The sequence below is a fragment of the Gossypium arboreum genome, chromosome 9 (assembly GCF_025698485.1).
Source record: "Gossypium arboreum isolate Shixiya-1 chromosome 9, ASM2569848v2, whole genome shotgun sequence".
Taxonomy (NCBI): Eukaryota; Viridiplantae; Streptophyta; class Magnoliopsida; order Malvales; family Malvaceae; genus Gossypium; species Gossypium arboreum.
In genome coordinates, this window is record NC_069078.1 from 548,906 (window position 1) to 571,429 (window position 22,524).

General features: G+C 35.0%; 2 protein-coding genes and 2 pseudogenes across 2 annotated transcripts; all 4 read right to left on the minus strand.

The window, feature by feature from the left end:
• Nucleotides 1–1,779: 1,779 nt before the first annotated feature.
• On the minus strand, nt 1,780–8,878 carry LOC108455345 (heparanase-like protein 2; annotated as a pseudogene).
• Nucleotides 8,879–11,330: 2,452 nt separating this feature from the next.
• Nucleotides 11,331–13,759, minus strand: LOC108455341 (heparanase-like protein 2; annotated as a pseudogene).
• A 2,380-nt stretch (nt 13,760–16,139) lies between these two features.
• Nucleotides 16,140–18,541, minus strand: LOC108455680 (heparanase-like protein 2). Its single transcript, XM_053019066.1, has 9 exons — nt 18,353–18,541; nt 18,225–18,261; nt 17,834–18,014; nt 17,585–17,739; nt 17,264–17,497; nt 17,070–17,163; nt 16,770–16,895; nt 16,576–16,675; nt 16,140–16,487 (listed from the first exon to the last, which is right to left on the minus strand). The coding sequence occupies exons 1-9, from the start codon at nt 18,539–18,541 to the stop codon at nt 16,140–16,142; spliced, it is 1,464 nt and encodes a 487-aa protein (XP_052875026.1).
• Nucleotides 18,542–20,864: 2,323 nt separating this feature from the next.
• On the minus strand, nt 20,865–22,365 carry LOC108455679 (heparanase-like protein 2). Its single transcript, XM_053019067.1, has 8 exons — nt 22,317–22,365; nt 21,996–22,229; nt 21,843–21,895; nt 21,705–21,787; nt 21,494–21,619; nt 21,300–21,399; nt 21,161–21,211; nt 20,865–21,068 (listed from the first exon to the last, which is right to left on the minus strand). Exons 1-8 carry the CDS (start codon nt 22,363–22,365, stop codon nt 20,865–20,867), a joined length of 900 nt encoding a protein of 299 aa, XP_052875027.1.
• Nucleotides 22,366–22,524: the final 159 nt, after the last annotated feature.

Sequence of the window (22,524 nt, forward strand, 5' to 3'; positions counted from 1 at the left end):
TAAACTCTTACATATAAATACTTGATACTAGTGTAGATAAATGAACTTTCATATCTAACTTTAATTTGCTCGATATTTAAAAATAATATATACTTATACTTTTATTAATTCTCTAGTATTTGGATCTTAATAGAAAGGTTTTTTTATTCATTATTTTACATAAAGAGACACCCCAATCTTGTTATAAGAAAAAGAATTGTTGGTTTTGAGAATTTAACTCGGGCCTATAAAGAACACCTCTTAATGGTGATGGCGTCAATTACCAAGATTGAGCACGGCTTACTTTCATTTTCTGTGTAAGAAAATGTAAAAGAAAATCTGTTAAAATCTAAAACCTCTCGGATAGTTTGCTTTTCTTGTATGAAGCTTTTTGCTCCATTATTAAACAAATTCAAAACCAAGCTGGGACGAACATTTGCAGCCCAAGTGCCCATATTTGAATTTTTATATAATAAGCATAACTAAGCCACCTACCAAGTGGACTCGGCACTTGGTGAGTTGCCCAAGTTATAAAGAATTCTTCATCTAAATTCTTCGCAATATTTTTTTTTCCGTAGAAATTTGAAGTCACTAGCACTCCAAACTACTCACAGTTACTAATTTAATATATTTGAATGTTTATAAAATTTAGAATATAATATAAAATTGTTCGAATTTTTTACGTTTTTTTTAAATTTTGAAATTCCACCAACTGACGATGAAATTGTGTAGATATATTGTTCCACGGTGGCATTTTTCTTGTTGTTCCTTGAACCACATCATTCTTCACAAGCGTGATGAGTTAACCCCTCCGTATTCAATCGTCATTGTTTCCTCGCGTTTGACTTGTAGAAGGACTAAATTACCCTCGTTTAATTCCAAAGTGATTGAATTGCTTGTGGCCTAATAGCTTATTACGGTAAATAGTTAATTCCATCTTTAATACTCCTCTTTTGCTCACTTTCTAATAGTGCATGGACTAAATCGGTCATGACTCAAACGTATTCGGACCTATTGGGACATTTTTCCCTACTTGTAACCTCCACTAACTAAAAGAAGTAACATAGGAATAATCATAACAATAAAACAAGAATAATAAAACAAAATAAGTCATGGGAATATTATGATCGAATAAGCTACTCAAATTAGGTCTCCAAGGCACGACATGAAAGAGTAATTAAACACTGCAAAACTGGAATGACCAGGTTGAAGTAGAACAAATTCAATCTTCAACTAGAAAGGTTGAAGTAGAACGACAACAGACCGTGACAAAACATGCCATTTATTATCCTTTCTTTTCGCCAAACGTTGGAAAAGAATATTGTTTTCTTCCGATAGCGCTCGCTCTATTTTTAACTTTTTTTTTGGAACGTTGTCATATTAGGAAAACCATTTCCATGATAAACCAATGATTCTCGATTCATTATGTTACATTTTATTGGCTAGTCTTTATCATTAAAACATGCAGGGAACTGTCTTTAATTTTGAAATTGCACTTGCAACATGTTGTTGAAGATCCATGGCAAAGTAGTAGGTGAGAACGACTAGTGGAAACATGTCGAATCTAAAATAGAACCGACAATGAGTCATTCATGCCCGGAGGATTACTTTGTCTATGCAAAATATATTAGGAAATTAATTGAGATAAGGAAGAAATTTTGAAGGAAACTAAAATTTACAGATTCATACGTAGCTAAGAACGGTAGTAACAAATGAGAAATAAGTCAGAAACTTTTAACACATTCTAAACTTCGAACAAGGTTTAAAGGTATTACATTTTGGATAAGGAAATGATGCAGTTTAAACACAGATAGGGGCGTGAAAGTCTCTGATGGTTACGTAGACTATGGAATGAGCTGCAACCGAGATTGGTGTGGAAGCATTGACAAGCTTTGGATCCATCGGCGGAATGTCGAATGTATCTGTCGAAACCATTGGAACGTCATTTAGCAACACGATTTGACCTTGTATATCTCCACCTAATGCAGTCAGATGATACTCTTCCCTATTCAGGTGACTCGTAAATTCAAAATTGGGCTTCGCAACATCCGTGGATCTCAAATTATGACGATGATGTTCGTAACTTGAAAGGGTTACATCGAACGAGCTATCTTTCGACAAGTTGATAAAAATGATAGAAACCCCAGGCTACAAAAGGAAAAAATTATCCAAATAATACCTGATAAAAACAAAGAATTTGAAAGATGAAAAGTTAGCTTTATCAAAGACAGCTTACCTTTTTCTTCGCACAATGAGCATATACACGCAAATTCGGGTTAGACACTTGAGTTACTGCAAGTACAATACTTCCATAAGCGGTGCCATAGAAGCGCACTTGAAATGAAACAAGTTAAGAAGAGCGAAATTTCGGTGGCTATAGGGGAAAAAAGCAAGGATAAGGCTAACACTATTTTTGTGAAGATACTGACCCGTAGTAATCGGGATTGGGAATAAATGTTGTAGTGTTAAGTAAAGCATAATTTCCACCGATGAGAGTGTGAAAAATAAAATAGAATAAAATAAATAAAAATAAAGAACACATAAATTTTACGTGGAAACCCTTTCGGGAAAAAAAACCACGGGCAGAGGAGAAGAAAATTCACTATGTCGAAAAATTTTTTACTCAAATACAAGAGGAATAGACTATATCTATTTATAGGCTTGCAAAGCCATATTCTAGTAGGATTGAAACACCTTATCCTAATCAATATAAAATAGATGGAGTTTAATAAGGTTTAAAACCTTATTCTAAAATAAAATAAAAGAAGTCTAGTTCTATATGGATTTTACTTTTATTTTATTTTCCATCGTATTTTATTTAAATAAGAATTTGGGTCACTTAATTCTAACAATCTCCACCTTGACACAAATTCTCAATGAACAAGTTCTTCATCGCGAACTTTCAATAAACAAGTTCTTCACCTCTTCCAAAAAACCCTTAAGGGTTTAACTTCAACAATGAACACCAACCAAGTCTAAGCAATGCTCAAACTTGGTTATAGGAAGTGACTTAGTCATCATCTCTGCAGGATTTTCATGAGTGCTAATTTTGCTCACAACAATATCACCACGAGCAATAATATCACGAACAAAATGATACCGAATATCAATGTGTTTTGTTCTCTCATGAAACATTTGATCTTTTGTAAGAAAGATGGCACTCATTGTCACAAAATCTTGTGCTGATTTGAAGGTCTTCATTGAGTTCACTAAATAGTCCCTTCAACCAAATAGCTTCTTTACAAGCCTCGATAATCGCCATGTACTCGACTTTTGGTAGACAAAGCGGATCGTAGTTTGCAAAGTGGCTTTCCAACTAATTGCACAACCTCCGATTGTAAAGGCGTAACTTTGTGAGAGATCTTCTTCTATCAAGGTCTCCAGCAAAATCAGCATCAACATACCCTATAACTCCATCTTTAGTTCTTCCAAGCTGTAAGCAAACATTAGTAGTGCCTCGTAAGTATCTTAAAATCCATTGAAGCGCTTTCCGGTGTTCTTTACGAGGATTCGCCATGTATCGCTAAGCTGACTTGACCGCATATGATAAATCGGGCGTGAACAAACCATAGCATACATGAGAGATCCTCTGCACTAGAGTATGGAACATGTGACATATACTCAATCTCATTATCGATTGAGGAGATAAGGCCGATGAAAGTCCGAAATGGAAATGCTAAAGGAGTACTAACGAGGCTTAGCACTCTGCATATTGAACACGCAAAGAACTTTCTCAATGTACCCCTCCGACTTAGGTACAATTTACTTGCTTTTCTATCTCGAGAATCTCCATACCAAGTATCTTCTTTGCTGGTCCTAAATCTTTCATCTCAAATTCTTCACTTAGTTGGGCTTTAACCTTTCTTATCTCTCTTTTATCTTTTGTTGCTATCAACATGTCATCAACATAAAAAGTAGATACACAAAAGAACCATCAACGTTTTTCTTAAAGTAGACACAACTGTCAAAACTACTTCTTTTGAAATCATGAGAAGTCATAAAGGAATCAAACCTCTTGTACCCTTGTCTTGGTGATTGTTTCAAACCGTAAAGGGACTTTTTGACAAGCAAACATCGTCCTCTTTTTACGAGACTATAAAACCCTCTGGTTGTTGCATGTAAATATCTTCCTCAAGTTCTCCATGCAAAAATGCGGTTTTACATCTAACTGCTCAAGCTCCAAATCATGCATGGCAACAATACCAAGCAAAGCTCGAATCGAACTATGCTTAACAATTGGAGAGAACACATCGTGAAGTCCACTCTGGAATTTGTTGTAACCCTTTGCAACAAGCCTTGCTTTATATCTGGGTTCTTCAACTCACAGAGTCCCTTCTTTCTTTTAAACACCCATTTACAACGAACGCCTTTTTACCTTTAGGAAGTTTTACAAGATCCCATGTTACTGTTTTTGTGGAGTGATTCCATCTCCTCTTACATAGCAAACATCCACTTTTACGAGTCTTCACTGACTAATCGCCTCGAGAATAATTAAATGGCTCTTGATTCGCATCTATATCTTCACCACATTTAAAGCATAAGCAACTAGATCAACCTCGGCATACTTCTTTGGAGGTTTAATTTCTCTTCTTGTCCTGTTTTTGGCGATAGAGTATTGCGGTGAAGAAGCAACTCTATTCTCAATTTTTGTCTTGGCTTGAGGAGTTGATTACGTATTAATCGATGCTCCACGCTTTTGGTTTTCTTTATTGGAAGAGTCTTTAAGAGATAAGTTAGGTAGCATAGCGGTTTCATCAAAACAACATCTCTCGCTAATCACAACTTTTCTATTTTAGGACACCATAACTTATAGCCTTTTACACCGACTTTATAACCAAGAAAACGCATTTAATGGATCTCGGTTCCAATTTTCCATTATCAACATGAGCATCGCGGGACACCCAAAAATCTTTAAATCGAATAATTAGCGGGATTACGGACCATACCTCTTGTGGAGTCTTTTTCTCAATGGCAGCGGATGGAGATCGGTTGATCAAAAACATGCGATGAGGTCATACGCCCAAAATGACTTGGTAAGTTGGCATTTGACAACATACATCGAACCTTCTCCATGATCGTTCGTTCATTCGTTCTACAACGCCGCTTTTCTTTGTGGAGTATGATGAACATCAAGTGTCTCATGATCCCTTCGACTTGCACAATCTATTAAACTCATCGAGCGAACTCTAAGCCATTATGCTGACGGAGGTATTTTATCATTTTCCGTCATTTTTCAATCATAATTTTCCAAGACTTAAATGTGGAAAACACATCGCTTTCGCTTGGGAAGAACGCCCAAACTTTTCGGAAAAATCATCAATAAAGGTTAGCATATAATTAGCTCCACCTCTCGAAGGCACTGGACGGCCCCCACAGATCGAATGGATATACTCCAACGTTTCCTTCGTGTTATGGATTCCTCTAGTGAATCGAACTCTCTTTTGCTTCCCAAAACACGGTGCTCACAGAAATTCGGTTTGCAAATTCCTTGCCCATTAAGAAGTCCTCTTTTGCTTAATTACGCCATGCCATTCTCACTCATATGCCCTAGGCGCATATGCCAAAGTTTAGTAATATCATCATCGACAATGAAGAGGAAGCGGCAATTTGCATCACCGAGAATGATAGAACCACAGAAACATATAACTTGGCAATCTTTCTTTGCCCTTTCATCACACCAAGGGACCCTTTGAAATCTTTAAACCCCACTTTCGGTGTGTATCATGCCCTTTTGAATCAAGAGTACTCAACGAAATTAAATTTCTTTTCAATTCGGAACATGCCGCGACGTCACTAAGTGTTCGACAACTCCATCAAACATCTTAACTTTAATTGTTCCAACACTGCGATTTTACATGAAGCATTATTTCCCATCAAAACAACACCTTGAGATCTTGTTTCATAAGTTGTAAACCAATCCCGATTGGGACTCATGTGGAAGGTGCAGACTGAATCAAGTATCCACTCGCTTACTTTAGAATTATTGATGAAGCAACTAGAAGTTCACCATCGCCGTAGTCTTCTACAACATCGACTTCACCGGAATTTTCCGGTTGTTTTCCCTTTTGATTCGCACCTCCTTTTAATCTTATTTTGTAGCTTATAGCTTTTCAGATTTAATGTGCCCTTTCTTCTTGCGAAGTTGCAAGTTTTACCTCTGTTTGAAGATTTCGATCTAACCTTAGATTTACCACGAGGATTCCGTTCTGTGTTCTACCACGATCATCATCAACATTAGGTCTTGTCTCCCACGAACAATGAGACCCTCTCCCGAGAGTTGGGTTTAACCACAAGATGCTTCATCTTATCATACGAGGTTAAAGAATCATAAACCTCATCAATTGTGAGAGACTCATGGCTATATAAAATCGTGTCTCTAAAGGTTGAATAAGGCGGGCAACGAACAAAGTAGAATCAACCCTAGATCTTCCTTATCATCTTGAACCTCCATGGCCTCCAAGTTTGAGAGAATTTCTTTAAACAACATTAAGTGTTCGTGTCTGACGCACCTTCCTCCAAAGCGATGAGCATAAAGACGCCGCTTCATATGCAACTTGCTTGTTAGAGTTTTCGACATACATATTTGTTCTAGCCTCTTCCATAATGCGTGGCAGTTTTCTCTTTCATCACATCCTGCAAAATTTTGTTGGACAAATGCGAGATGTAATTGTGTTAATGCCTTTCGATCCTTACGCTTCTTCTCTTCATCTGTTAATGTCGAAGGCATCTTATCTATCCTAGCGGGGCATCCTCTAGATCCATCGTGCAAGAAGCGCTTGCATCTTAATTTGCCACAATGCAAATCGGTGTTGCGATCCAACAGTGAATTTCATACTTCAAAGACGCCATTACCGTGATCGAGATGAATAACCGGAAGCTCGATACCAATTTGTGAAAAATAAAATAGAATAAAATAAATAAAAATAAAGAACACATAAATTTTACGTGAAACCCTTTGGGAAAAAAAACCACAGGCGAGAGGAGAAGAAAATTCACTATGTCGAAAAATTTTTACTCAAATACAAGAGGAATAGACTATATCTATTTATAGGCTTGCAAAGCCATATTCTAGTAGGATTGAAACACCTTATCCTAATCAATATAAAATAGATGGAGTTTAATAAGGTTTAAAACCTTATTCTAAAATAAAATAAAAGAAGTCTAGTTCTATATGGATTTTACTTTTATTTTATTTTCCATCGTATTTTATTTAAATAAAATTTGGGTCACTTAATTCTAACAGAGAGTTTACTGCAGAAAACCTTGTGATTGTAGGTTGAAGCCATTCCTAATTTATCAAAATACCTGTTTAAGGTGGAAATTTCAATTCCGTGTTGTATTATACACAAAAAAAGGTTAGAGGTAGAGGAAAATGAGAGAAAATATTACCAAAATCCATCAGCAAAGGTTGGAGACACATCTTTAGCACACATCACGAAGAGCTCCACGATTCAAAACCCAAGCTCCCGACTGCGGTTTAAACTTGTTGACAATATTAAACACACCTCTATAGGTTTGGGCAAATTGATTCAAGTACGAAGGATCTTAAATCTTGGTAATCAAGTTTAGACCATCACCTGCACATGCATCAATCGAATTAAGAAATAGACCATACTAGTAATAAGTAAGCATCTAAAAGCTCTTGATAAACACCTTGGATCGAGATATATTTGGATACCAGTCCAAGATTGTAGATGTGGTGCGTAACTCAAATCAACAACTCCTTGTCCCGAAACTTCTAGGAAGACATTAAACCATTTCTCGTCATAAAAGCCACTAGGACCTAGAACCTTTGGTTGAGTTTTGGGGGTGCAGGTGTAAGTCTTTCACCATATTCTTAAGTACTATTACGTCTTTTCCATATTGTTCAGCCTCAACCCTTGCGCCCATCCGGCTCAGGAGAGTTGATTTCCTGGCAAGATAAATTGATTAGAGCACGATCAAAAAATATAAAAGAAAACGATCCCATGCGGATCTTCGGGAAAACAATTTTAGTTACCAAATTCGTAAGAATCAACTTTGTATCCCCTGGAAATAGTATACTTCATGAAATCCCTTGCATTTTGTGAATTCCAATCGCCAGCCCAAAGACCCTTTAAGCTTTGTGACTCGTTCCTTCCCAGAAGAGCATTCAACCCGAATGTAACCTTTACTCTTCATAATGCAAGATTAATAAAGTCAGTATTTTTATTTTTTAGAAAACAAAGTGAAGGTTCAATTCCTTTCGGGAATAGACAGATATACCCACCCAGTTTGATTGAAAAAGTTATTCAGTTTGTCCCATCTTTCCATGGGAAGGCACCCCTGAGAGAACCCAAATAAACTGCCTTCTTTTTTCATGAAATTGGGGCAATTCTTAACTTCTCCTACTCCATACACCACTTGATCTTGCAACGACCCACCAACTTTGATTCTTAAAGAATTGAATGCTGAAAGTAATTTTAAAAATTTGTCTGAAATGATTCTTACCAACATTTAACCAAGTTTAGTCCCACTTGTTCTCACGACCACTCTTAAGAGATAGCTTTTAAAAGTATTCGAATCGCATTATTTGCAACTTCTTTTCCGATTCTCAGATTATGAACTACCTTGTACGAATTAATGATAGACACATTTAATTTTATACACGTAGAACTCACCTTTTATTGCATTTATTAGAACCTTCTTTTTCAAATCCTGCAAACAAATATAAAACAAAATAAAAAGACTCAATGTTTATTTAAAAGACATTTTTCATACACACACCCAAAAAATAAGCAATTCACACCAAATTTAAAAGTCCAGCCTTTCCCCAAGGGCATTGATTATAGTTGCATTTTTCAGTAGGCCACCAATCCAGTGTAGCACATACGAAGTTATCATCTGTTTCAGCAATTGGTGTTGATCCTTGAATCACCATGTTCACATTTAGCGTAAAAGAAAGTGATATCCGAGAAACAATTATTACTAGGCCGAATATGCATTTCAAATCCATTTTCACAAAAACTGAATATTACGAAAGAGGATGAAGAATTGATGCAATGGAATTTTAGTCGAGCATATTTATATATATACACATTAAAAGTTTGTTACAATTAAATCTGAACATAAAACAGATTAGGAAATCTAATCGTGGTAAAACCATCATTATCATTTAGTTTTAAGGCTACAGTTTTGTAGGTGCAACTTCTTCCTTTTTAGTTACAATCGGAATAATGATTCCAACTCATTATTTGGCACCAAATTTTGATTTTAAAACCTCTTTCGGTTCATCTACCATGTAAGTTCGAAAATAAAGGCATGTACTGTTTACATAGGTTTTATGTCTTGTTCCCTAAATTATTAAGGGAAAAACAATGTGCATTTTGTTAGAAGGAAGGCGGTAATTTAAAATTATTTTAACTAGTAATTATTGCAAGTTTACGGAGTTTGGAAAAATTATATATTGCAATAATTCAACCTGCCACTAATTTGTAAATAGTAGCAACTATTTAGAAAATTTTACCTCCTTTAGTGTCTCTGCAAATTTGTACAGGACGACCTATCGATTCTGCCTCCAAAAGCCTAAATCTCTTACACGGGTTTTCATAAACTCTTACATATCGTAAAAGTACTAGTGTAGATAAATGAACTTTCATATCTAACTTTAATTTACTCGATATTTAAAAATAATATATACTTATACTTTTTATTAATTCTCTAGTATATGGATCTTAATAGAAAGGTTTTTTTTATTCATTATTTTACGCAAAAGAGACACCACAATCTTGTTATAAGAAAAAGAATTGTTGGTTTTGAGAATTTAACTCCAGGCCTATAAAGAACACCTCTTAATGGTGATGACGTCAATTACCAAGACTGAGCACGGCTTACTTTCGTTTTCTGTGTAATAAAATGTAAAAGAAAATCCTGTTAAAATCTAAAACCTCTCAGATAGTTTTCTTTTCTTGTATGAAGCTTTTTTGCTCCATTATTAAACAAATTCAAAACCAACTGGGGACGAACATTTGCAGCCCAAGTGCCCATATTTGAATTTTATATAATAAAAGCCAACAGGTAAGCCACCTACCAAGTGGACTCGGCACTTGGTGAGTTGCCCAAGTAATAAAGAATTCTTCATCTAAATTCTTCGCAGTATTTTTTTTCCATAGAAATTTGAAGTCACTAGCACTCCATACTACTCACAGTTACTAATTTAATATATTTGAATGTTTATAAAATTTAGAATATAATATAAAATTGTTCGAATTTTTTACGTTTTTTAAAATTTTGAAATTCCACCAACTGACGATGAAATTGTGTAGATATATTGTTCCACGGTGGCATTTTTCTTGTTGTTCTTTGAACCACATCATTCTTCACAAGAGTGATGAGTTAACCCCCCGTATTCAATCGTCATTGTTTCCTCGCGTTTGACTAGTACAAGGACTAAATTACCCCCGTTTAATTCTAAAGTGATTGAATTGCTTGTGGCCTAATAGCTTATTACGGTAAATAGTTAATTCCATCTTTAATACTCCTCTTTTGCTCACTTTCTAATAGTACATGGACTAAATCGGTCATGACTCAATCGTATTCGGACCTATTGGGACATTTTTCCCTACATGTAACCTCCACTAACTAAAAGAAGTAACATAGGAATAATCATAACAATAAAACAAGAATAATAAAACAAAATAAGTCATGGGAATGTTATGATCGAATAGGGTGCTGGAATTAGATCTCCAAGGCACGACATGAAAGAGTAATTAAACACTGCAAAACTGGAATGACAAGGTTGAAGTAGAAAAAATTCAATCTTCAACTAGAAAGGTTGAAGTAGAACGATAACGGACCGTGACAAAACATGGTGTTTATTATCCTTTCTTTTTGCCAAACGTTGCAAAAGAATATTGTTTTCTTCCGATAGCATTCGCTCTATTTTTAACTTTTTTTTTGGTACGTTGTCATATTAGGAAAACCATTTCTACGATAAACTAATGATTCTCGTTTCATTATGTTACATTTTATTGGCTTGTCTTTATCATTAAAACATGCAGGGAACTGTCTTTAATTTTGAAATTGCACTTGCAACCTGTGGTTGAAGATCTATGGCAAAGTAGTAGGTGAGAACAAATAGTGGAAACATGTCGAATCTAAAATAGAACCGACAATGAGTCGTTCATGCCCGGAGGATTACTTTGTCTATGCAAAATATATTAGGAAATTAATTGAGATAAGGAAGAAATTTTGAAGGAAACTAAAATTTACAGATTCATATGTAGCTAAGAACGGTAGTAACAAATGAGAAATAAGTTAGAAACTTTTAACATATTCTAAAACTTCGAACAAGGTTTAAAGGTATTACATTTTGGATAAGGAAATAATGCAGTTTAAACACAGACAGGGGCATGAAAGTCTCTGGTGGTTACGTAGACTATGGAATGAGCTGCAACCGAGATGGGTGTGGAAGCATCGACAAGCTTTGGATCCATCGCCAGAATGTCGAATGTATCTATCGGAACCATTGGAACGTCATTCAGCAACACAATTTGACTTTGTATATCTCCACCTAATGCAGTCAGATGATACTCTTCCCTATTCAGGTGACTCGTAAATTCAAAATTGGGCTTCGTAATATTCGTAGATCTCAAATTACGACGATGATGTTCGTAACTTGAAAGGGTTACATCGAACGAGCTGTGTCTTTCGACAAGTTGATAAAAATGATGGAAACCCCAGGCTACAAAAGGAAAAAATTATCCAAATAATACCTGATAAAAACAAAGAATTTGAAAGATGAAAAGTTAGCTTTATCAAAGACAGCTTACCTTTTTCTTCGCACAATGAGCATATACACGCAAATTCGGGTTAGACACTTGAGTTACTGCAAGTACAATACTTCCCATAAGCCGGTGCCATAGCAGCGCACTAGAAATGAAACAAGTTAAGAAGACGAAATTTCAGTGGCTATAGGGGAAAAAAGCTAGGATAAGGCTAACACTATTTTTGTGAAGATACTGACCCGTAGTAATCGGGATTGGGAATAAATGTTGTAGTGTTACGTAAAGCATAATTTCCACCGATGAGAGTTTGCCTGCAGAAAACCTTGTGATTGTAGGTTGAAGCCATTCCTAATTGATCAAAATACCTGTTTAAGGTGGAAATTTCAATTCCGTGTTGTGTTATACACAAAAAAAGGTTAGAGGTAGAGGAAAATGAGAGAAAAATATTACCAAAAGCCATCAGCAAAGGTTGGAGACACATCTTTAGCACCACCCTGAAGAGCTCCACCAGATTCAGAAACCCAAGCTCCCGACTGTGGTTTAAACTTGTTGATAATATTAAAAACACCTCTATAGGTTTGGGCAACTTGATTCAAGTACGAAGGATCTTGAATCTTGGTAATCAAGTTTAGACAATCACCTGCACATGCATCAATCGAATTAACAAATAGACCATACTAGTAATAAGTAAGCATCTAAAAGCTCTTCGGTAAATACTGGATCGAGATATATTTGGATACCAGGTCCAAGATTGTAGGTGTGGTGCATAACTCCGTCAACAACTCCTTGTCCCGAAACTTCTAGGAAGACATTAAACCATTTCTCGTCATAAAAGCCACTAGGACCTAGAACCTTTGGTTGAGTTTTGTAGTCTGGGTGTAAGTCTTTCACCATATTCTTAAGTACTATTACGTCTTTTCCATATTGTTCAGCCTCAACCCTTGCGCCCATCCCAGCTCCGGAGAGTTGACTTCCTGGCAAGATAAATTGATTAGAGCACGATCAAAAAATATAAAAGAAAACGATCCCAAGCGAATCTTCGAGAAAACAATTTTAGTTACCAAATTCGTAAGAATCAACTTTGTATCCACTGGAAATAGTATACTTCATGAAATCCCTTGCATTTTGTGAATTCCAGTCGCCAGCCCAAAGACCCTTTCCGCTTTGTGACTCGTTTCTTCCCAGAAGAGCATTCAACCTGAATGTAACCTTTACTCTTCATAATGCCAGATTAATAAAGTCAGTATTTTTATTTTTTAGAAAAGAATGTGAAGGTTTAATTCCTTTCGGGAATAGACAGATATACCCACCCAGTTTGATTGAAAAAGTTATTCAGTTTGTCCCACCTTTCCATGGGAAGGAACCCCTGAGAGAACCCATATAAATTGCCTTCTTTTTTCATGAAATTGGGGCAATTTTTAACTTCTCCTACTCCGTACACCACTTGATCTTGCAACGACCCACCAACTTTGATTCTTAAAGAATTGAATGCTGAAAGTAATTTTAAAAATTTGTCTGAAATGATTCTTACCAACATTTAACCAAGTTTAGTCCCACTTTATCTCACGACCACTCTTAAGAGGTAGCTTTTAAAAGTATTCGAATCACATTATTTGCAACTTCTTTTCCGATTCTCAAATTATGAACTACCTTGTACAAATTAATGATAGACACATTTAATTTTATACACGTAGAACTCACCTTTTATTGCATTTATTAGAACCTTCTTTTTCAAATCCTGCAAACAAATATAAAACAAAATAAAAAGACTCAATGTTTATTTAAAAGACATTTTTCATACACACGCCCAAAAAATAAGCAATTCATACCAAATTTAAAAGTCCAGCCTTTCCCCAAGGGCATTGATTATAGTTGCATTTTTAAGTAGGCCACCAATCCAGTGTAGCACATACGAAGTTATCATCTGTTTCAGCAATTGGTGTTGATCCTTGAATCACCACGTTCACATTTAGCGTAAAAGAAAGCGATATCCGAGAAACAATTATTACTAGGCCGAATATGCATTTCAAATCCATTTTCACAAAAACCGAATATTACGAAAGAGCAGGAAGAATTGATGTAATGGAATTTTAGTCGAGCATGTTTATATATATACACATTAAAAGTTTGTTACAATTAGATCTGAACATAAAACAGATTAGGAAATTTAATCGTGGTAAAACCATCATTATCATTTAGTTTTAAGGCTACAGTTTTGTAGGTGCAACTTCTTCCTTTTTAGTTACAATCGGAATAATGATTCCAACTCATTATTTGGCACCAAATTTTGATTTTAAAACCTCTTTCGGTTCATCTACCATGTAAGTTCGAAAATAAAGGCATGTACTGTTGACATAGGTTTTATGTCTTGTTCCCTAAATTATTAAGGGAAAAATAATGTGCATTTTGTTAGAAGGAAGGCGGTAATTTAAAATTATTTTAACTAGTAATTATTGCAAGTTTACGGAGTTTGCAAAAATTATATATTGCAATAATTCAGCCTGCCACTAATTTGTAAATAGTAGCAACTATTTAGAAAATTTTACCTCCTTTAGTGTCTCTGCAAATTTGTACAGTACGACTTATCGATTCTTCCTCCAAAAGCCTAAATCTCTTACACGGGTTTTCATAAACTCTTACATATCGTAAAAGTACTAGTGTAGATAAATGAACTTTCATATCTAACTTTAATTTACTCGATATTTAAAAATAATATATACTTATACTTTTTATTAATTCTCTAGTATATGGATCTTAATAGAAAGGTTTTTTTTATTCATTATTTTACGCAAAAGAGACACCACAATCTTGTTATAAGAAAAAGAATTGTTGGTTTTGAGAATTTAACTCCAGGCCTATAAAGAACACCTCTTAATGGTGATGACGTCAATTACCAAGACTGAGCACGACTTACTTTCGTTTTCTGTGTAATAAAATGTAAAAGAAAATCCTATTAAAATCTAAAACCTCTCAGATAGTTTGCTTTTCTTGTATGAAGCTTTTTTGCTCCATTATTAAACAAATTCAAAACCAACTGGGGACGAACATTTGCAGCCCAAATGCCCATATTTGAATTTTTATATAATAAAAGCCCAACAGGTAAGCCACCTACCAAGTGGACTCGGCACTTGACTGAGTTGCCCAAGTAATAAAGAATTCTTCATCTAAATTCTTCGCAGTATTTTTTTTCCGTAGAAATTTGAAGTCACTAGCACTCCATACTACTCACAGTTACTAATTTAATATATTTAAATGTTTATAAAATTTAGAATATAATATAAAATTGTTCGAATTTTTTACGTTTTTTAAAATTTTGAAATTCCACCAACTGACGATGAAATTGTGTAGATATATTGTTCCACGGTGGCATTTTTCTTGTTGTTCTTTGAACCACATCATTCTTCACAAGTGTGATGAGTTAACCCCCCGTATTCAATCATCACTGTTTCCTCGCGTTTGACTAGTACAAGGACTAAATTACCCCCGTTTAATTCCAAAGTGATTGAATTGCTTGTGGCCTAATAGCTTATTACGGTAAATAGTTAATTCCATCTTTAATACTCCCCTTTTGCTCACTTTCTAATAGTACATGGACTAAATCGGTCATGACTCAATCGTATTCGGACCTATTGGGACATTTTTCCCTACTTGTAACCTCCACTAACTAAAAGAAGTAACATAGGAATAATCATAACAATAAAACAAGAATAATAAAACAAAATAAGTCATGGGAATGTTATGATCGAATAGGCTACTTTTATTAGGTCTCCAAGGCACGACATAAAAGAGTAATTAAACACTGCAAAACTGGAATGACTAGGTTGAAGTAGAACAAATTCAATCTTCAACTAGAAAGTTTGAAGTAGAACGATAACTGACCGTGACAAAACATGGCATTTATTATCCTTTCTTTTCACCAAATGTTGGAACAGAATATTGTTTTCTTCCGATAGCGTTCGCTCTATTTTTAACTTTTTTTTTGGTACGTTGTCATATTAGGAAAACCATTTCCACGATAAACCAATGATTCTCGATTCATTATGTTACATTTTTTTGGCTAGTCTTTATCATTAAAACATGCAGGGACCTGTCTTTAATTTTGAAATTGCACTTGCAACCTGTGGTTGAAGATCTATGGCAAAGTAGTAGGTGAGAACAAATAGTGGAAACATGTCGAATCTAAAATAGAACCGACAATGATTCGTTCATGCCCGGAGGATTACTTTGTCTATGCAAAATATATTAGGAAATTAATTGAGATAAGGAAGAAATTTTGAAGGAAACTAAAATTTACAGATTCATACGTAGCTAAGAACGGTAGTAACAAATGAGAAATAAGTTAGAAACTTTTAACACATTCTAAAACTTCGAACAAGGTTTAAAGGTATTTCATTTTGGATAAGGAAATAATGCAGTTTAAACAGAGACAGGGGCATGAAAGTCTCTGATGGTTACGTAGACTATGGAATGAGCTGCAATCGAGATGGGTGTGGAAGCATCGACAAGCTTTGGATCCATCGCCGGAATGTCGAATGTATCTGTCGGAACCATTGGAACGTCATTCAGCAACACGATTTGACCTTGTATATCTCCACCTAATGCAGTCAGATGATACTCTTCCCTATTCAGGTGACTCTTAAATTCAAAATTGGGCTTAGCAACAGCCGTGGATCTCAAATTACGACGATGATGTTCGTAACTTGAAAGGGTTACATCGAACGAGCTATCTTTTGACAAGTTGATAAAAATGATAGAAACCCCATGCTACAAAAGGAAAAAATTATCCAAATAATACCTGATAAAAACAAAGAATTTGAAAGATGAAAATTTAGCTTTATCAAAGACAGCTTACCTTTTTCTTCGCACAATGAGCATATACACGCAAATTCGGGTTAGACACTTGAGTTACTGCAAGTACAATACTTCCCATAAGCCGGTGCCATAGAAGCGCACTAGAAATGAAACATGTTAAGAAAACGAAATTTCAGTGGCTATAGGGAAAAAAAACAAGGATAAGGCTAACACTATTTTTGTGAAGATACTGACCCGTAGTAATCGGGATTGGGAATAAATGTTGTAGTGTTAAGTAAAGCATAATTTCCACCGATGAGAGTTTGCCTGCAGAAAACCTTGTGATTGTAGGTTGCAGCCATTCCTAATTGATCAAAATACCTGTTTAAGGTGGAAATTTCAATTCCGTGTTGTATTATACACAAAAAAAGGTTAGAGGTAGAGGAAAATGAGAGAAAAATATTACCAAAATCCATCAGCAAAGGTTCGAGACACATCTTTAGCCCATACGAAGAGCTCCACAGATTCAAAACCCAAGCTCATTGCGGTTTAAACTTGTTGACAATATTAAAAACACCTCTATAAGTTTGGGCAACTTGATTCAAGTACGAGGGATCTTGAATCTTGGTAATCAAGTTTAGACCATCACCTGCACATGCATCAATCGAATTAAGAAATAGACTATACTAGTAATAAGTAAGCATCTAAAAGCTTTTCGATAAACACTGGATCGAGATATATTTGGATACCAGGTCCAAGATTGTAGATGTGGTGCGTAACTCCGTCAACAAATCCTTGTCCCGAAACTTCTAGGAAGACATTTAACCATTTCTCGTCATAAAAACCACTAGGACCTAGAACCTTTGGTTGAGTTTTGGGGTCTGGGTGTAAGTCTTTCACCATATTCTTAAGTACTATTACGTCTTTTCCATATTGTTCAGCCTCAACCCTTGCGCCCATCCCAGCTCCGGAGAGTTGATTTCCTGGCAAGATAAATTGATTAGAGCACGATCAAAAAATATAAAAGAAAATGATCCCATGCGGATCTTCGAGAAAATAATTTTAGTTACCAAATTCGTAAGAATCAACTTTGTATCCCCTGGAAATAGTATACTTCATGAAATCCCTTGCATTTTGTGAATTCCAGTCGCCAGCCCAAAGACCCTTTTCGCTTTGTAACTCGTTTCTTCCGAGAAGAGCATTCAACCCGAATGTAACTTTTACTCTTCATAATGCAAGATTAATAAAGTCAGTATTTTTATTTTTTAGAAAAGAATGTGAAGGTTTAATTCCTTTCGGGAATAGACAGATATACCCACCCAGTTTGATTGAAAAAGTTATTCAGTTTGTCCCATCTTTCCATGGAAAGGCACCCCTGAGAGAACCCAAATAAACTGCCTTCTTTTTTCATGAAATTGGGGCAATTTTTAACTTCTCCTACTCCGTACATCACTTGATCTTGCAACGACCCACCAACTTTGATTCTTAAAGAATTGAATGCTAAAAGTAATTTTAAAAATTAGTTTGAAATGATTCTTACCAACATTTAACCAAGTTTAGTCCCTCTTGTTCTCATGACCACTCTTAAGAGATAGCTTTTAAAAGTATTCGAATCACATTATTTGCAACTTCTTTTCCGATTCTAAGATTATGAACTACTTTGTACGAATTAATGATAGACACATTTAATTTTATACACGTAAAACTCACCTTTTATTGCATTTATTAGAACCTTCTTTTTCAAATCCTGTAAACAAATATAAAACAAAATAAAAAGACTTAATGTTTATTTAAAAGACATTTTTCATACACACACCCAAAAAATAAGCAATTCATACCAAATTTAAAAGTCCAGCCTTTCCCCAAGGGTATTGATTATAGTTGCATTTTTCAGTAGGCCACCAATCCAGTGTAGCACATACGAAGTTATCATCTGTTTCAGCAATTGGTGTTGATCCTTGAATCACCACGTTCACATTTAGCGTAAAAGCGATATCAGAAACAATTATTACTAGGCGAATATGCATTTCAAATCCATTTTCACAAAACCGAATATTACGAAAGAGCGGGAAGAATTGATGTAATGGAATTTTAGTCGAGCATGTTTATATATATACACATTAAAAGTTTGTTACAATTAGATCTGAACATAAAAGCAGTTAGGAAATGTAATCGTGGTAAAACCATCATTATCATTTAGTTTTAAGGCTCTGATTTTGTAGGTGCAACTTCTTCCTTTTAGTTACAATCGAATAATGATTCCAACTCATTATTTGGCACCAAATTTTGATTTTAAATCCTCTTTCGGTTCATCTACCATGTAACTTCCAAAATAAAGGCATGTACTGTTGACATAGGTTTTATGTCTTGTTCTCTAAATTATTAAGGAAAAAACAATGTGCATTTTGTTAGAAGGAAGGCGGTAATTTAAAATTATTTTAACTAGTAATTATTGCAAGTTTACGGAGTTTTCAGAAATTATATATTGCAATAATTCAGCCTGCCACTAATTTTTAAATAGTAGCAACTACTTAGAAAATTTTACCTCCTTTAGTGTCTCTGCAAATTTGTACAGGACGACCTATCGATTCTGCCTCCAAAAGCCTAAATCTCTTACACGGGTTTTCATAAACTCTTAAATATCGTAAAAGTACTAGTGTAGATAAATGAACTTTCATATCTAACTTTAATTTACTCGATATTTAAAAATAATATATACTTATACTTTTTATTAATTCTCTCGTATATGGATCTTAATAGAAAGGTTTTTTTTATTCATTATTTTACGCAAGAGAGACACCACAATCTTAATGGTGATGATGTCAATTACCAAGACTGAGCACGGCTTACTTTCGTTTTCTGTGTAATAAAATGTAAAAGAAAATCCTGTTAAAATCTAAAACCTCTCAGATAGTTTGCTTTTCGTGTATGATGCTTTTTTGCTCCATTATTAAACAAATTCAAAACCAACTAGGGACGAACATTTGCAGCCCAAGTGCCCATTTTTGAATTTTTATATAATAAAAGCCCAACAGGTAAGCCACCTACCAAGTGGACTCGGCACTTGACTGAGTTGCCCAAGTAATAAAGAATTCTTCATCTAAATTCTTCGCAGTATTTTTTTCCGTAGAAATTTGAAGTCACTAGCACTCCAAACTACTCACAGTTACTAATTTAATATATTTGAATGTTTATAAAATTTAGAATATAATATAAAATTGTTCGAATTTTTTACGTTTTTTAAAATTTTGAAATTCCACCAACTGAAGATGAAATTTAGTAGATATATTGTTCCACAGTGGCACTTTTCTTGTTGTTCTTTAAACCACATCATTCTTCACAAGCGTGATGAGTTAACCCCCCGTATTCAATCGTCATTGTTTCCTCGCGTTTGACTAGTACAAGGACTAAATTACCCCCGTTTAATTCCAAAGTGATTGAATTGCTTGTGGCCTAATAACTTATTATGGTAAATAGTTAATTCCATCTTTAATGCTCCTCTTTTGCTCACTTTCTAATAGTACATGGACTAAATCGGTCATGACTCAATCGTATTCGGACTTATTTGGACATTTTTCCCTACTTGTAACCTCCACTAACTAAAAGAAGTAACATAGGAATAATCATAACAATAAAACAGGAATAATAAAACAAAATAAGTCATGGGAATGTTATGATCGAATAGGCTACTCGAATTAGGTCTCCAAGGCACGACATGAAAAAGTAATTAAACACTGCAAAACTGGAATGACCAGGTTAAAGTAGAACAAATTCAATCTTCAACTAGAAAGGTTGAAGTAGAACGATAACGGACAGTGACAAAACATGGCGTTTATTATCCTTTCTTTTCGCCAAACATTGGAAAAGAATATTGTTTCCTTCCGATAGCGTTTGCTCTATTTTTAACTTTTTTTTTGTACGTTGTCATATTAGGAAAACCATTTCTGCGATAAACCAATGATTCTTGATTCATTATGTTACATTTTATTGGCTAGTCTTTATCATTAAAACATGCAGGGACCTGTCTTTAATTTTGAAATTGCACTTGCAACCTTTGGTTCATGATCTATGGCAAAGTAGTAGGTGAAAACAAATAGTGGAAACATTTCGAATCTAAAATAGAACCGACAATGAGTCGTTCATGCCCGGAGGATTGCTTTGTCTATGCAAAATATATTAGGAAATTAATTGAGATAAGGAAGAAATTTTGAAGGAAACTAAAATTTACAGATTCATACGTAGCTAAGAACGGTAGTAACAAATGAGAAATAAGTTAGAAACTTTTAACATATTCTAAAACTTCGAACAAGGTTTAAAGGTATTACATTTTGGATAAGGAAATAATGCAGTTTAAACACAGACATGGGCATGAAAGTCTCTGATGGTTATGTAGACTATGGAATGAGCTACAACCGAGATGGGTGTGGAAGCATTGACAAGCTTTGGATCCATCGCCGGAATGTCGAATGTATCTGTCGGAACCATTGGAACCTCATTCAGCAACACGATTTGACCTTGTATATCTCCACCTAATGCAGTCAGATGATACTCTTCCTATTCAGGTGACTCTTAAATTCAAAATTGGGCTTCGTAACATCTGTGGACGTCAAATTACAATGATGATGTTCGTAACTTGAAAGGGTTACATCGAACGAGCTATCTTTCGACAAGTTGATAAAAATGATAGAAACCCCAGGCTACAAAAGGAAAAAATTATCCAAATAATACCTGATAAAAACAAAGAATTTGAAAGATGAAAAGTTAGCTTTATCAAAGACAGCTTACCTTTTTCTTCGCACAATAAGCATATACACGCAAATTCGGGTTAGACACTTGAGTTACTGCAAGTACAATACTTCCCATAAGCCGGTACCATAGAAGCGCACTAGAAATGAAACAAGTTAGGAAAACGAAATTTCAGTGGCTATAAGGGAAAAAAGCAAGGATAAGGCTAACACTATTTTTGTGAAGATACTGACCCGTAGTAATCGGGTTTGGAAATAAATGTTGTAGTGTTAAGTAAAGCATAATTTCCACCGATGAGAGTTTGCCTGCAGAAAACCTTGTGATTGTAGGTTGCAGCCATTCCTAATTGATCAAAATACCTGTTTAAGGTGGACATTTCAATTCCGTGTTGTATTATACACAAAAAAAGGTTAAAGGTAGAGGAAAATGAGAGAAAAATATTACCAAAATCCATCAGCAAAGGTTGGAGACACATCTTTAGCATCGCCCTGAAGAGCTCCACCAGATTCAGAAACCCAAGCTCCCGACTGCAGTTTAAACTTGTTGACAAATATTAAAAACACCTCTATAGGTTTGGGCAACTTGATTCAAGTACGAAGGATCTTGAATCTTGGTAATCAAGTTTAGACCATCACCTGCATATGCATCAATCGAATTAAGAAATAGACCATACTAGTAATAAGTAAGCATCTAAAAATTCTTCGGTAAACACTGGATCGAGATATATTTGGATACCAGGTTCAAGATTGTAGATGTGGTGTGTAACTCCGTCAACAACTCCTTGTCCCGAAACTTCTAGGAAGACATTAAACCATTTCTCGTCATAAAAGCCACTAAGACCTAGAACCTTTGGTTGAGTTTTGGGGTCTGGGTGTAAGTCTTTCACCATATTCTTAAGTACTATTACGTCTTTTCCATATTGTTCAGCCTCAACCCTTGCGCCCATCCCAGCTCCGGAGAGTTGATTTCCTGGCAAGATAAATTGATTAGAGCATGATCAAAAAATATAAAAGAAAACGATCCCATGCGGATCTTCGGGAAAATAATTTTAGTTACCAAATTCGTAAGAATCAACTTTGTATCCCCTGGAAATAGTATACTTCATGAAATCCCTTGCATTTTGTGAATTCCAGTCGCCAGCCCAAAAACCCTTTTCGTTTTGTGACTCGTTTCTTCCCAGAAGAGCATTCAACCCGAATGTAACCTTTACTCTTCATAATGCCAAATTAATAAAGTCAATATTTTTATTTTTTAGAAAAGAATG